This window comes from Vigna angularis, chromosome 3 (assembly GCF_016808095.1).
Source record: "Vigna angularis cultivar LongXiaoDou No.4 chromosome 3, ASM1680809v1, whole genome shotgun sequence".
Classification (NCBI taxonomy): domain Eukaryota; kingdom Viridiplantae; phylum Streptophyta; class Magnoliopsida; order Fabales; family Fabaceae; genus Vigna; species Vigna angularis.
The window spans coordinates 15,751,752-15,767,078 of NC_068972.1; the positions used below are offsets into that span (position 1 = coordinate 15,751,752).

A 15,327-nucleotide genomic window follows, 5' to 3' on the forward strand; every position below is an offset into this window, starting at 1 on the left:
AAAAGTTAATTATATTTTTTTTACTCAAAATGAATATTGTTTTTTAAAAATAAGATTCATGGGCTAACCTTGGCGTAAGACTTTTGTCAATGATACGTAAATATTTTTAATGGAATGTTTTTTTGATCATGTGAATTTTCTAACCTTAACCCATATAGGTCAAAATCAACCATGTGAGAGAAACCAAATTTACATATCATAGTTGTAAGGGACTCTTCTTCCTCTTCATGCAAATGCATTTTTGTTTTCAGATTTTGCTATACACATGTTTGCATGTGTTTCTTCCACCTTTATTTATTTAGGTATTCGGGAAACCAAATTCCTTTGCTAGGATATCATATATACATGTATATATAACTTTCATGGATTTGTTCCATTTTTCAAAATCCAATTTTTCTTCCTTTTCCATTGTTCTCATTATCAATTAAATGATATCTTGGAGTCCCAAAGTTTAGAATAGTGAAATGCATTAGAAGTAACATGTTTACTGATGATAAAATTAATTTATAATATTGATAAAATTAATTTATAATATTGATGGTAATAAAATCAATTTATAATATATAAATTAATGTAAACTTCATAAAACCAATCTTGTAAGTTTCAATTAGATTTAAAATTCACGTATTTTTTCTTAATATAAATAAATTAAAGCATTGGATTAAATTGAATCATCCAATTAAACTTTAATATATATATATATATATATATATATTGGAGAACAATACTTTAATTATTTTTAATATATTTTTTTCATTTATCATATTATAAATGTAAAATACATGCATAAGCTTTATTCATAATTATTTCATCTAGGAGGAATGTTTTTATGCGGCGCTAACAATTTAATAACTATCTTTGTACCTCTAGAATATTTCAATTTATGTTCCTATTTAGTATCTCGATATATCAAGAAAGATGTACGGTCTAATGAGGCTACTACGAAATATTTACTCATGGGTGGAGCAAGCTCTTCTATTCTGGTTCATGGTGTCTCTTGGCTATGTGGTTCATTCGGGGGAGAGATCGAGCTTCAAGAAATAGTGAATGGTCTTATCAATACACAAATATATAACTCCCTGAGAATTTTTATTGCACTTTTATTCATCACTGTAGGAATTGGGTTCAAGCTTTCCCCAGCCCTTTCTCATCAATGGACTCCTGACGTATACGAAGGAGTGCGATTCGTTCGATAAATTTCTATTGACTACTTTTATTTTTATGATTTATCTTCTTTCAAAATTTGAATAGGCTTATGAGGTCATACGGAAAGTATATTTCTTCGTACCGATATAATGTTAGTTAAATATTTTTATTTTGATTATAAAAACTAAAGAGTAACTTGATCAATAAATTAAACACTTGAAACTAATTTAAAATCTGTGATGGTATTTTAAGATGTATACCATACATCATAAATATTTTTACATTACTTGAGATATATTACAATGTTTTAACAAATTTACCTTTCAAAGTCCTTCATAATTAAATAATGATAACAATACCACTACATTTAAAATAATTAAAATTTTAATATAGAGATAAATTTTAATCCACATTTGTAATTTTGTATTATTCAAATATTAATGATATATCTTTTATTAATCAGCTTATTACCGGATGAGAACACTTTAAACAAATTGGTTGGTCAAACAATATTAAAATTGCTAGTGGAAGCATACATACATGTGTTTTTTCTTTTTAGATGATTAGTTTAACTTAACAAAATAACTTAACTTAAATAAATAGTGATTAAAAGTTAAAATAATTATTTTAATTTAAAAAAAATAAATTTAAATTAACGACTATTTAAGGGATAAAAATAAGAAAAGTATTTTTATTTTAATTTAAAATAACGATTAAAATTGAAAAAAAAATGTAAACGGAAAGAAAAATATATAGAATAAATTTTAATAATTCTTTTAATCTTATCATAGCACGGTTCAGTTATAAATTCAATTTTTAATTAAAGTTATTACAAAGATATAAAAGTATATTTGGTTTTTCATTTAATATTGATTCTACACATTACTTATAAAAAAAAAGAAATTATTTACCTTTATATTTTAAAATAAATGAAAAGGTAACTATTGTACCTTTAAAAGATGTAAATAATTTGAAAATTATAAATAGAAGAAAAATAATATTAATAATTAAAAAAGTAAAACAAGATATAGAAAATACAAAACAAAACAGCGCCTTTTGTCTAAGCAAGAGGCAAAGCGCGCGCTCCCACCCAACCCAACCCTCTCTTAAACCTGGGAGCATAGCAGAAGCATGGAGAGCTAAATTGAATTGAAAGACGAAAAAAGCGCGGGAACCGAAATGGGAAGCTGTAGCAGGAAGAAAAACCAAGATCTGGAGTTAGAGAAAGCTCGCTTAATCAGTTTAGCACTCGAATTCGGTTTCGACGAATCCTCCGCCAACAAATGCCTCCACCGTCTCATCGATCTCTACGGTACATACGCCACCTACACTTCAATTCGCTTTCCTTTCAAATCCCCTGCAATGCAATTCAGTGCAACGCAACGCTGTTAACTGAACTTGCTTTCTTTTTTTTTATGTCCAGGAGAAGACGGTCGCGATTTCATCACCGTCGAGCACTGCGGCGACGATTTTATCGCGACTCTAGCGGAGTCTATGCAGGCTACTGAAGATTGGGATGACCTTCAGGAAATGGAATCACAAGCGTGCGGAACTTTGACGCACGTGCTTGACAAAACCGTTGCTCCGGATGCCGATGCGGATAACGACGACGCTTCGAGAAACTACATTAATGTTGTTGACGACTCGCCTCAACCGCAGAAACGCAAATGCCGCGGTAATGTAGTGGAGTTGGATTCGAGTGACGATGAGGATATTCACTGTAGTGTTCCGAGGGGAAAATCTGTGGTAACACAATAATTTTATTTTATCTTTAGTTTTTTTTTTTTGCTCGAGTATTTTCAAATTGCAGAATCTGTAAAATCTCTGCAATTATTTTCTTAATCCTACCGGTGATATCAATTTTATTTACTAATTATTTATTAATTGTAAGAGCCTTTCAAAATAAAAGAAAAAATAATACACATTGTGAGCTTCGACGCACAGTTAAACAGAAAGCTGAATATGTGCGATTTAGATATGGACAGGCATTACAGTGGATTAAACAAATATAGTGGACACGGAATGAAGACCGACGCATAAGAAATTAAAAAAAAAAAAAAAACTGGAAGAGGGATGACAAGTGAGCTTTTCTGAAACTGTATCACAGTGATGTGTAGACGTGATACTGATTAATTCAAATCTTTAAGAACAAGATTAAAGCTATTCCATGCTTTTATGAGTGAGGAAAATGCATTGACATGGACAGAAACTTATGATTGATCTGCATATGTACTCTAATGCTTAAATGTTTTTCTTCTTTAAAAGGGAAAACCTAGCACAAAGATTGTTAAACAATCTGGGATGAAATGGAATTAGGTGAACAGGAAATGATGTAACTCAAACCCAATATAGCACTAATAAAAAATTGCTAGGAGAGTTTCTTTGATGGTCGGGACATTGAACTGTTCCCAAAACATGTAAATTTTTCACCTACCCTTCTTGCATAGTTGGTCTACTAAAAGTATAACAGGGTTCTAAATTAGTTGATCATTTGGATGGCAATAATATTTGGTAAAAGTTCGTACTATTCTTAGTTCTATTATATTTTCTTTTTTGTTAGCTACATTTTCTGGTATATAAGACTGATGCCATGTTGAGATTATACCGAAATAAATAATTTTTGTTGTAGGATTACAGAAGTGGCATCACTCAAGGCTCGGTTTCATCAACTTCCAGCAAAATGCAATCCTCCTTTGCATCAAGGGATAAAAGTGGTACTCTCACTTATGAAGAATTGCAAGCTCTAGATGATATTGAATTGGCCAATGTTGTTATCTTTGGTAATGTTACATTTCGACCATTGCAGCATCAAGCATGTAAAGTAGCTTTGGCAAAGCAAGATTCCTTTATTCTTATGCCTACTGGGGGTGGTAAATCTCTTTGCTATCAGGTCAGTTATTTCTTGTACCTCCCTTTCTCTAAGTTCATATTTGGCCATATTCTTCAAATCACTTAATATGGATGATGGTTAATATTCTGAAGAACTATTTGCTCAAAAGTGATAAAGATCTAGAATGTGTCAAATAATTGTGTATCTTGACTGTCCCTCTTTTATTCATTATGAAAAGGGGTTTTCCAAACTATAATTTCTACCCAGAGACTCGGTAAATACTATTATCTGTCACCGTACAGTTTATGTGCTTCTGACATTTTTTCTGTATTTTGTACTTACAGCTTCCAGCAACTCTTCAACCAGGTGTCACCGTAGTTGTATCTCCATTACTCTCACTCATTCAGGATCAGATAATAACACTGAACCTCAAGTTTGGAATACCTGCTACTTTCTTAAATTCTCAACAAACTGCTTCTCAGGCCACAGCTGTGCTCCAAGAGCTAAGGTGAAGTTCACTTCTTTGTCTATCCTTATCTCTCTGATAATTAACCCATGAAAATAGTATATTATACACTATTGTAGTATACTTCCTTTCTAAAAAATCTTGCATGTTACTGCTTATTTTAATGTTTAAAATTTTCTTACATTGGTCTTCTTGTATCCAGAAAAGACAAACCATCATGCAAACTTTTATATGTAACACCCGAGAGAATTGCTGGCAACCAATCGTTTCAGGAGATCCTGAAATGCATGCATCGGAAGGTAAAGTTTTCTTGATTTAAGTACATTTTTTTAAACCCTTGTGGCAGAGCAGTAGATTTTGACGTTTATTTCGCTGGTGTTTCCTCTTGAATCCCAGGGACAACTAGCAGGTTTTGTTGTTGATGAGGCACACTGTGTTAGGTACGCCTTGTTCTTTTTTGTGTACAATCCCAATAATTGTTTTTCATCAATAACTACTATTTTAGTTTCTATCTTAAAACCATCAAATGAAATTGTCCAGTAGATATATAGTTGACCCCAATAAATGAGGCAGATGATATGTGATTTTCCAACACCCTCCTTTCACATGTTAGCCAATTGTATGGAACTTTAGATGGACTATAGACTTTAGTACCATGTAAGATTTTATCTCAAAAACATTTGGTTTTATAATATAGAATCTATCACAATTGTATGGAACTTTGAGACATAACATTACCATTGATCACACATGCTTGAAGCAGTAATGCGCTATATGAGCTCATATATGACATAATGATCGCACAATATGAACAAGCCCCAAAATTTAACTATTAATGAAGTATCATTATTCAGGAAATGTATTTTTAAGTTAAGCTATCTTGGAGCCAATTAAGAAGACAAATTGAATGAAAAATGAACACATTGATTCTGGTAGGCAATAACACACTTCGAAATAGTGAGATCACAAAATGTGTCGGTGAAAATGATATGGAGAGAGTGAATTGAAGAACTCAACTTTTAAAATCTTTTAATCAACCCTTTTGAAAAATTCTTAAAATTATTCTCTCCTTTTTAATGTTAAGATCGTTCAATCTATTTGCGTGGGTCTAATGCAAATTTCTAATGTGTAATGAGTATCTTTGTACAATGACTTGCTCACATGGAGTAGAATGATTGAAATGATGCAATCTGTATGTTCACCATGCAGCCAATATCACAACAACAATGTGAATTTTATTCAATAATATCAAGATCCAGTGGTAATTCACAATTCAATCAATAAAAAAGTCAAGACCCACACAATAAAATCTCGCAATTAAATGCAAGAATTGTAAAAGATAGGGTTTACGAGAGAGATAACCCGAGATTCGATACATCCTCTACAACTGAGAGGTGCATTCTGTCCCCAATTAAAAAATTTTGATTTTCCACTATTTGTCACCTTTTGTACAATCACTGATCAAGAGATGACTAGATGAACTTTGTCCTTCCCCAATTCTTAAACCTCCAAAGGATGTATCACGCTTGGGATGCTTAAGAATCAAGCCTAAGCTAAAAAATCCATATAACGTGGTAAAAAATCCAATAGCACAAACTCTAGTACTTCAAGAGCATTCTATTCTCCAAAAATCATTGAGACCCTTTGAATTCCAGTTTGGAAGAGTTGGCACTGCGGGTCTTGATTAACACAAATGGCCAGGTTGTATGGAGTCTATAATGGTGGGAAGTTTATACCTGAAAGTAGTTGGGAAACGGTTATATATGTTTAAGCTAAGAAAACTATAAACATAGTAAACAGTTTTTGCGATATCTTTTAAGGTTTTAATTATAACTCGTAGCTTTCAAGTAAAGATGAGCAAAATGGGTCAAACTCTAGCTTTGGTGTGCAAGCAGAACTTAAAACTGCTAGCGTAGCAAGTTATCCTACAACAGGGGATGGACTTGTTAAAGCTATGTATTTTTTCTGTTATAAGAGATATCAAATTATCCACCATTCAGTCACTACTATCAAATTGAACATCATGATTTTCAGCCAATGGGGACATGATTTCCGGCCTGATTATCGGGGATTGGGATCCCTAAAGCAAAAGTTTCCAGATGTACCCGTCATGGCATTGACTGCCACTGCAACCCATGCAGTTCGTGAGGTAATCAGACTATCAAGTCACTGTGATGAGCATTTCTATTGAGTTTTTTCGCCTCTATTTCACCTTTAAATAATTTTTATTTTTCAGGACATACTAAATGCTCTAAGAATTCCCCATGCACTCGTTCTTGAAAGAAGCTTTGACCGACCAAATTTGAAGTATGAAGTAATTGGCAAGACAAAGGAACCACTAAAGAAACTCGGACAGCTACTAATTGATCGCTTCAGGAATCAGTGTGGAATTGTTTACTGCCTTTCAAAAAGTGAATGTGTTGAGGTCTCTAAATTTTTAAATGAGAAATGCAAGATCAAAACACTGTATTACCATGCTGGCTTGGCTGCCCGGCAGAGAATAGCTGTTCAAAAGAAATGGCATGACGGGGAGGTCCATATTGTGTGTGCAACTATTGCTTTCGGAATGGGGATAGACAAACCTGATGTTGTAAGTTGAGCTACATTTTAAAATTATGATTATGCTGTGATAATTCCCTGTAGATAATTCCGTGTCTTATAGGCGATATATAAATGAAATGACCTATCAATAATTTGCTACTTATCACCAGTCGGATGACTAAGAAATGACTGGGACCAATCATTTTGAAAATTGATACGTACCCAAGAGATAATAAAAATAAGTGGGGCAGAGTTTATAAGAGGAGAGAAAAGGTGACGTGGCTTTGTGACGGAATTGTGTTAGTTAGAAGAGAGAGAAAATTGTTTGTTATATATTATGAGGTGTAGGCTGTAAGGGGGGACACGTTTTGTTTTTCGGTGGAGTGGTAGGAGAAGAATTATTACGATTCTTCTCAGGAGCGTGGCTTTGGGCAGAGGGTCTTGGAACCTTCTGAGCTTTCTGTTTTATCATAACAGTGAATTTTCACCATTCTACTTTTCACACTTCATATTTTCGATTGTTCCATTTATTCCTAAACTCTGATTTCTATTAATTGGTCCGACCTGCCGGATCAATATTTCCCGATCGAAGATCATGCCACCAAGAAAGAACAATGTCCAAGGAGAGCCAGCGGGTGAGGAGAATGAGGCAGATCTTGTTGTGGGTGAGGTTGCTAAACTCAAAGCGGTGGTCGAGGAGCTTGTGGCGCAATTGTTGCAAAGTCAAACCAACTTGGAGAAGCTGCGTAAGGATTCAGCAGAACAGATCGTAACCTTACGCCGAGAAGCCGTTGAGAATCAATCAAAGCTCCTTCACTTAATTTCGAAGTTCACTAATATGAATGAGGGGGAGAACGAAGAGTTGGGGTCAGGATCGGTGAATACGCAGAGAACGAAAAGTATGAGACAACTCGAGGGGGACGATTTAGCCGAATTTCGGCAATCGATGAAGAAGATAGAATTACCACCGTTCTATGGAGAAGACCCAGCGGGGTGGATAGCAAGAGCTGAAGTTTATTTTAACGTACAAGAGACACGAGAGGCAGTCAGGGTGAATCTCGCACAACTGTGTATGGAAGGGAGCACGATTCATTTTTTCCATGCTTTATTAAATGAATATGATGAGTTAACTTGGGAAGATTTGAAACGAGAGATGCTGGAGCGATATAGAGGCCGGGGAGAAGGGAGTATTTATGATCAATTGGCTGCCATAAAACAAATAGGAAGTATCGAAGACTATATTACAAGTTTTGAGTGTCTTATTGCTTAGGTGCCACGAATGCCCGATGAACAGTACTTTTCTTATTTTACACAAGGGCTGAAGTACGAAATACGTGCGAGAATACGAAGCTTGCACGTGGCACATCCTTTGTCCAGGGGCCGCATGATGAATGTAGCTCGCGCCATCGATGTGGAGATATTAGGGAGAAATAAAATATGGCAGGGAAGGGGAGAGTCTCGAGGGGATAGGTATCAAGTAGGGCACCGACCCATTTCAACTGTGGTGGGAAAAACTGGTCCAAAACAGAATGGGGGAAGTTGGGGAGGAAATGGGCCTGGCCCAAGTGTTCAGAAGGATTGGGGTGCAAAGAATAAAGGGGGGTCACGTGATAGAGGAGCAAATCATCTTTCTTATCAAGAACTTCTTGACCGAAAACAAAAGGGCTTGTGTTTCAAATGCGGTGGGGTGTACGGTCCCCTTCATCAATGTCCTATTAAGCAGCTAAGGGTGGTCATGGTGAATGAGGAAATCCAAGTTGAATGCGAAGGAGATGAAGAGGAAAATGAGGAGAAGGATGACGAAGATGAGGTGGTGGCAGAATGTACAACGTTAAATCTCTACTCTCTCACAAGAGACCAAAATGATCAACCGAGGACTATGAAGTTACGGGGTCTGATTGGGGAGATTCCGATGTTGTTCTTGGTCAACAGCGGAGCCACGCACAATTTTATTTCACGAAAACTTGTGGAAGCTTTGGGTTGGCAGTGGGAAAGAACCAAGCAAATGAAGATTTTGATGGGAGATGGGCACAAATCCGAGACTGAAGGGATTTGTCGAGGTATCAAAGTAAGGATTGATGATGGTGAGTTTGAAATTGATGCTTTTCTCTTCGATTTGGAGGACATGGACGTGATATTGGGGATGTCGTGGTTAACGACGTTGGGAGAGACCACTGTGGATTGGAAGAAACAACAAATGAAGATCCAGACTCAACAAGGAGAGAAACTGCTAAGAGGGGCCCCTCATGGGGATTCATTGTTAATTTTAGTGTGTGGGGTGTTGGAGGAAAAAGAGAAGATGGAAGTTGCAGAGTTGGGTCAGAGCAACGAAGTGTCTTAAATCACTTGCTGCAGTATTTCAAAGATGTGTTTGAAGAACCTAAGGGGCTACCTCCTAGACGTGTAAAGGAACACAAAATTCATCTCAAACCAGGACAAGAACCTATTAACGTGAGGCCTTACAGATATGCGTATCATCAGAAGAATGAAATTGAGAGACAAGTGAGTTGATGGAAGTGGGTCATATCAGGCATAGCCAGAGTGCTTACTCGAGCCCAGTCATTTTGGTGAAGAAGAAAAATAACAAATGGCGCATGTGTATTGATTATAGAGCTTTGAACAAGGTCACTATTCCAGATAAATTTCCAATACCAGTTATTGAGGAGTTATTGGATGAGTTGCATGGAGCCAAATATTTCTCTAAATTGGACCTTCGTTCAGGATATCATCAAGTCAGAATGAGGGAGGAAGACATTCCAAAGACAGCATTCCGAACCCATGAGGGTCACTATGAGTACCTCGTGATGCCCTTTGGACTTATGAACGCCCCGTCGACATTCCAAGCTCTCATGAATGAAGTTTTTCGGACGCTGTTGAGACGAGGGGTATTGGTGTTTTTTGATGATATACTCGTGTACAACAACAGTTGGGAAGATCATATGCAGTTGCTTGAAAAGGTGTTAGAAGTGTTGAGAGATCACCAATTATTTGCGAACAAGGAAAAATGTTTGTTTGGCCATGAGAAGGTGGATTATCTGGGACATATTATTTCCATACATGGAGTTGCGGTGGACCCAGCGAAGGTTAATAGTGTGTTAGAGTGGCCAATTCCCAAGAACGTAAAGGGAGTTCGTGGATTTTTGGGTCTTACAGGCTATTATCGTAAGTTCTTAAAAGATTATGGTAAGATAGCTAAACCACTAACAGAGCTGACTAGAAAGGATGGATTTAGGTGGAATGAACGAGCTCAAAAGGCATTTGATGAGCTCAAACAAAGGGTCACATCAGCACCAGTGTTGAGGCTCCCAAATTTTGAAGAAGAGTTCGTCCTGGAATGTGATGCCTCTGGGACAGGGATTGGAGCAATCCTAATGCAAGGAAAAAGACCTGTGGCGTACTATAGCAAGGCCTTGAGTTCACGCAATTTGACGAAGTCAGCCTACGAAAGAGAGTTGATGGCAGTGGCATTGGCTATCCAACACTGGAGGCCTTATCTTTTGGGTCACAAATTTACTGTTTTTTCAGACCAGAAGAGTCTTAAGCAATTAATGCAGCAAAGGATAACGACAGGTGGACAACAAAATTGGTTGGCTAGACTATTAGGCTATAATTTTGAGATTGTTTATAAGCCAGTCAAAGAAAATCAGGGGGCAGATGCTCTATCCCGAAGTAGAGATGAAGGAGAAATGAAGAGCATGGTCTCTTTTCCAGTTTGGTTAGATTGGCAAGAGCTTAATGCAGCGGTACATGTTGATGATAAATTGAAGAAGATAATAGAAGAAATAAAGGCTGGACAGGTTTATGTGGGATATGAATATAAACAAGGCGTTTTATATTATCAAGATCGCTTAGTGATACCGGAGAAATCTGTGTGGGTCAATAGGTTATTGGAAGAAGCTCACTCTACTCCGCAAGGGGGTCACTCAGGGTTTTATCGAACCTACAGAAGGATTGCAGCCAATGTGTACTGGAAAGGAATGAAGAAAGATGTCCAACAATTTGTCCAAGCCTGTGATACATGTCAGAGGCATAAATATATAACAGCAGCCCCTAATGGTTTATTACAGCCTTTACAGATTCCGGAAAGAGTTTGGGAGGATATCAGTATGGATTTCATTATTGGATTGCCCCGGTCTAAAGGCTTTGAAGCAGTTTTGGTAGTGGTGGATCGTTTAACAAAATACTGCCATTTTGTTCCCCTTAAACATCCTTATACGGCAAAGTCCTTGGCTGAGATTTTTGTAAAAGAAATAGTAAGGCTGCATGGAATACCGAATTCGGTGGTGAGTGATAGGGATCCGATATTCATGAGCTTGTTTTGGAGAGAGCTCTTTAAGATGCAAGGAACAAAGCTGAAAATGAGCACGGCGTATCATCCGCAATCGGATGGACAAACTGAGGTAACTATTACCTCAGATGTTTTATTACTGATCAACCCAAGACGTGGGTGATTTGGATGCCGTGGGCAGAGTTGTGGTTTAATACCACTTATCACAGTTCCACAAAAATCACTCCTTTTGAAGCGGTGTGCGGAAGAATTCCTTCTAAGATTGTACAGGTGGTTCAAGGAGAGGTGAGGGTAGCAGCTGTTCAAAAGGAACTTCTAGAGAGGGATGAAGCACTGAGACAGTTGAAGTCTCATTTATTACGTGCCCAAGACAGAATGATGATTCAAGCTAATAAGCATCAAAGGGAAAGACATTTTTCGGTGGGAGATCTTGTGTTTTTGAAATTGAAACAGAATAGACAGCACTCGGTCATGAGCAGAATTAGTCATAAATTAAGTGCTAAATACTATCGACCATTTGAAGTAGAGGAGAAAGTAGGAGAGGTGGCATATCGTTTGAAATTACCACCTACTTCAAAGATTCATCCTGTTTTTCATGTATCTTTGCTGAAGAAAGCGGTGGGCAAGTATAAGGTTGAGGATGCTCTCCCTACAGGGTTAGATGATGACAGAGCTGAAATATTAGTTCCCATGGCCATCTTAGCCACTAGGAACTACACCAAAAGAGGAGAAACTAAGAAGCAGGTACTGGTTCAATGGAGAGAGCAGAATGCAGATGAAGTCACTTGGGAAGATGAAATAAATATTCGAAGTCAGTTTCCAGAGTTTAGCCTTGAGGACAAGGCTTTAGTAAGAAGGCATTGATACGTACCCAAGAGATAATAAAAATAGGTGGGGCAGAGTTTATAAGAGGAGAGAAAAGGGTGATGTGGCTTTGTGAGGGAATTGTGTTAGTTAGAAGAGAGAGAAAATGGTTTGTTATATATTATGAGGTGTAGGCTGTGAGGGGGGACACATTTTGTTTTTTGGTGGAGTGGTAGGAGAAGAATTATTACGATTCTTCTCAGGAGCGTGGCTCTGGGCAGAGGGTCTTGGAACCTTCTGAGCTTTCTGTTTTATCATAACAGTGAATTTTCACCATTCTACTTATCACCAGTCGAATGACTAAGAAATGACTGGGACCAATCATTTTGAAAATCCACAGCATTACCAAAAACTACGTACTTTTGAAGTTTTTTTCAAGGCCTTTTTTATTGATTGAGTTAACTAATAAAAGTAATACTCCTACAATTATTCAGATTCCTAGTGATCATCAGATAATTTTATCGACACTGTCCAAGTGCAAGTTGAAAGTATACACCCAAAATCTATTAGATCCATTTACGACCCGCCTTATAAACTTAAATGTAACATATTTACGTTAGTGTAGGATTTGAATGCTTGGCTAGGGCAAATATATCCACTTGAAAATATAGGGATTAGTTCTAACTGAAAGATTACCTTACTGGTATCTTAGATTTACAGATTTTGTTACTCAAATTTTCATTTGTCATGCTTTCAGCGCTTCGTCGTCCACAATACAATGTCAAAATCAATTGAAAGCTATTATCAAGAATCTGGAAGGGCTGGAAGAGATAATCTTCCTTCAGTTTGCATTGTTCTTTACCAAAAGAAGGATTTTAGTAGAGTTGTATGCATGATAAGAAATGGTCAGGGATATAAAAAGGAAAGTTTTAAGACAGCAATGGTTCAAGCCAAAAAGATGCAAGCGTACTGTGAAATAGAGGTAATCAAGCTCCTTTGCATGTCAACCTCTTTTTTTTTACTTTTCTCTTTCACATCTCTTGTCTGTTTTTGAAAATGTGGTTTAAAATAGTAAAGTATGAGTTTTGGATATAATTTTTTCATATAAAAATCATCCATATATTGCTCACCGTGTTTTTAAGGGTATAGCAAACTGGCCTGTAGTGCAGAAAGACGTTTTTTCATAAGACTTTTATGTTTGGTGTTTGTTTGGATGGTTAGGTTGAATGCCGGAGACAAACTTTACTCAAACACTTCGGGGAATCTTTTGATAGAAAATCTTGCAAGTATGGATCTAGCCCCTGTGATAACTGTATCAAGACTGTATTATGAATTGCTGCACCATCAATGTCAAGTCTGGTACGCTCTAACAAACTCTGTGGACTATCTGGAGCAGTACCTATAGCATTTTTGTCCTTCAGAAATTTTTTCTTTGAGCTTACCGCTGGAAAAGTCGAAATATCTTTCTTGGTCATTATTTTTCAGATCTATAGAAGAAAGATGTCGACCCAAGATGTACCAAACTTTTGAAGGAAAAAAATTGATTAACTAGATTTGCACATAAAATTATAATTATGCTAAACTGGAAATGGCGTTCTATAGAACCTATTTCGGTCATAATATTATTGGTCTAGAAGTAGTATTGGTTCCTTTTAAGTACAAGAACTGGATACAGTTTTACCCAGTTGGTCCTCCTCTCCATACTGATGCTTCAAATTAAATATTTTCTCAGGTAATATGGGATGCTTTTGGGAACCGTTATGCTAATGGACTGATGGAGTTATACATTTTTATAATTTTGATATCTGATTTTCATTGATTAAACGCCTCAACAATACTGTTTGTTCATATCGATTGCATTTAACTTCTGATCTCAAGAACCCACCTTACAATCTTCTGGGCCCAGTTATGATGTTGATTGATAACTTGGAGACATCGAGTACATATTGAAGTCCCTTTCACTTTCTCGAATAAGTCCATGCGTTCAATTTTAACTGCACCAATGATATAGAAAGTTCATTGAGCAAAATGGATTTTATCGTGATGCACCATAAAAAATAAATTAAGTCCTCGTATAAATGACTCTGCAAAGTCTTACAAACAATGTCATAAATCATAACCAATGCATAACAAATTTATGTAATAGCATAAATAATGTGAGAAACCCTAATCCATCTTGTGATAATGTGTAAACTGAGTTAGTATATAATTTAGGTGATTAAAAGTCAACTAGTGTTTTGTTTGATCCTTGAAAATGTAAGTTTAGGCAATTGCTTTTAAGACGTGTTACTTGTTAAAGTACTACTTGTATTAGGCCGAGAGATCTCGGATAATAATGATACAAGTAACTACTTATGAAAACTTTAATAAATCAAATTTGGAGTTAAGGTGATTTATCTCGAGAGGAGTGGAAGAGGCTTAACCTTGACCATATTTGGTAATTTGTAGGTAATTGTATTGTCAAAATCAATATGTTTCATTAAACATCCTAATATGATGCACATGCAATATGTCATCTGTGCATTTACTTGTACACCGAATTATATAATTAAGATAAAAGGCTGAGATGTGTTATGCCAATATGATTTGAGATTACTGAACAATAATACTTTATGATTTTTTTAATTAAAATATTACAAGTTATTTGGATAATACAACTGCATTTATAGAAGTTTCTTCCACTAGTCACGTGGAAAGATTAGCTCATGCATATTGAGTGGGATTGGGCTGGTAACCGCACGCAGAGGGTTTTTTTTTGTAGAAAGAAATATTTTTTTACTATAGAATTTTATTGCACATCATGACATAGAAATATGTGCATCCTTTGAGTTCAACTGCATAACCTACATCTTTTTACTGATTGCATTTAGTATGGGCTCCACCTGTATCTATTAAAAGCACTCAACCAAATATTTTGATATCTTATTAACATGGTACGATGCAGAGTTTTAGTGAATGTAGGTTATGAAATATGAATCTGCGAATGTAGCGCAAAAATGACAAATCATAGTCTAAAAGTGAATTATAGGAATATGTATTAAAGAAAAGCACATGCAATGTATTCCTAATTACTCCCGATATTGTACTCTTAGGTGTCTTTTTATAACAAGAAACAAATTTTAGAATGACGTCTTAACTACTTGCGTTTTTTTTACCAATTTCACCCTCAAATAATGTCTCATCTATTACTACATATAAATATAGAAAGCTCCTTATAAGCATTAGATTACAAGACGCGTCACATATTAGACA

The 15,327-nt window shown here is 36.0% G+C and overlaps 1 protein-coding gene across 2 annotated transcripts; it reads left to right on the forward strand.

The window, feature by feature from the left end:
* Positions 1 to 2,233: 2,233 nt before the first annotated feature.
* On the forward strand, positions 2,234 to 13,998 carry LOC108326403 (ATP-dependent DNA helicase Q-like 1). Of its 2 annotated transcripts, XM_017559896.1 has the most exons (11): positions 2,234 to 2,458; positions 2,570 to 2,892; positions 3,776 to 4,036; positions 4,321 to 4,484; positions 4,645 to 4,741; positions 4,839 to 4,882; positions 6,477 to 6,591; positions 6,679 to 7,032; positions 12,833 to 13,057; positions 13,297 to 13,434; positions 13,808 to 13,998. In XM_017559896.1, the coding sequence occupies exons 1-10, from the start codon at positions 2,326 to 2,328 to the stop codon at positions 13,405 to 13,407; spliced, it is 1,827 nt and encodes a 608-aa protein (XP_017415385.1). In that variant the 5' UTR covers positions 2,234 to 2,325; the 3' UTR covers positions 13,408 to 13,434; positions 13,808 to 13,998. The 2 variants fall into 2 exon arrangements, with proteins under 2 accessions (XP_017415385.1, XP_017415384.1); XM_017559895.2 differs by lacking the exon at positions 13,808 to 13,998 and having other exon boundaries at positions 13,297 to 13,799.
* Positions 13,999 to 15,327: the final 1,329 nt, after the last annotated feature.

What these genes read in the sequence shown, in the direction of transcription:
- LOC108326403 (XM_017559896.1), top strand. Translation starts at nt 2,326, where the DNA reads ATGGGAAGCTGTAGCAGGAAGAAAAACCAAGATCTGGAGTTAGAGAAA. An exon ending in CCGTCTCATCGATCTCTACG is followed by an intron (nt 2,459 to 2,569) that starts GTACATACGCCA and finishes TTTTATGTCCAG; the next exon opens with GAGAAGACGGTCGCGATTTC. An exon ending in TGAAATGCATGCATCGGAAG is followed by an intron (nt 4,742 to 4,838) that starts GTAAAGTTTTCT and finishes CTTGAATCCCAG; the next exon opens with GGACAACTAGCAGGTTTTGT.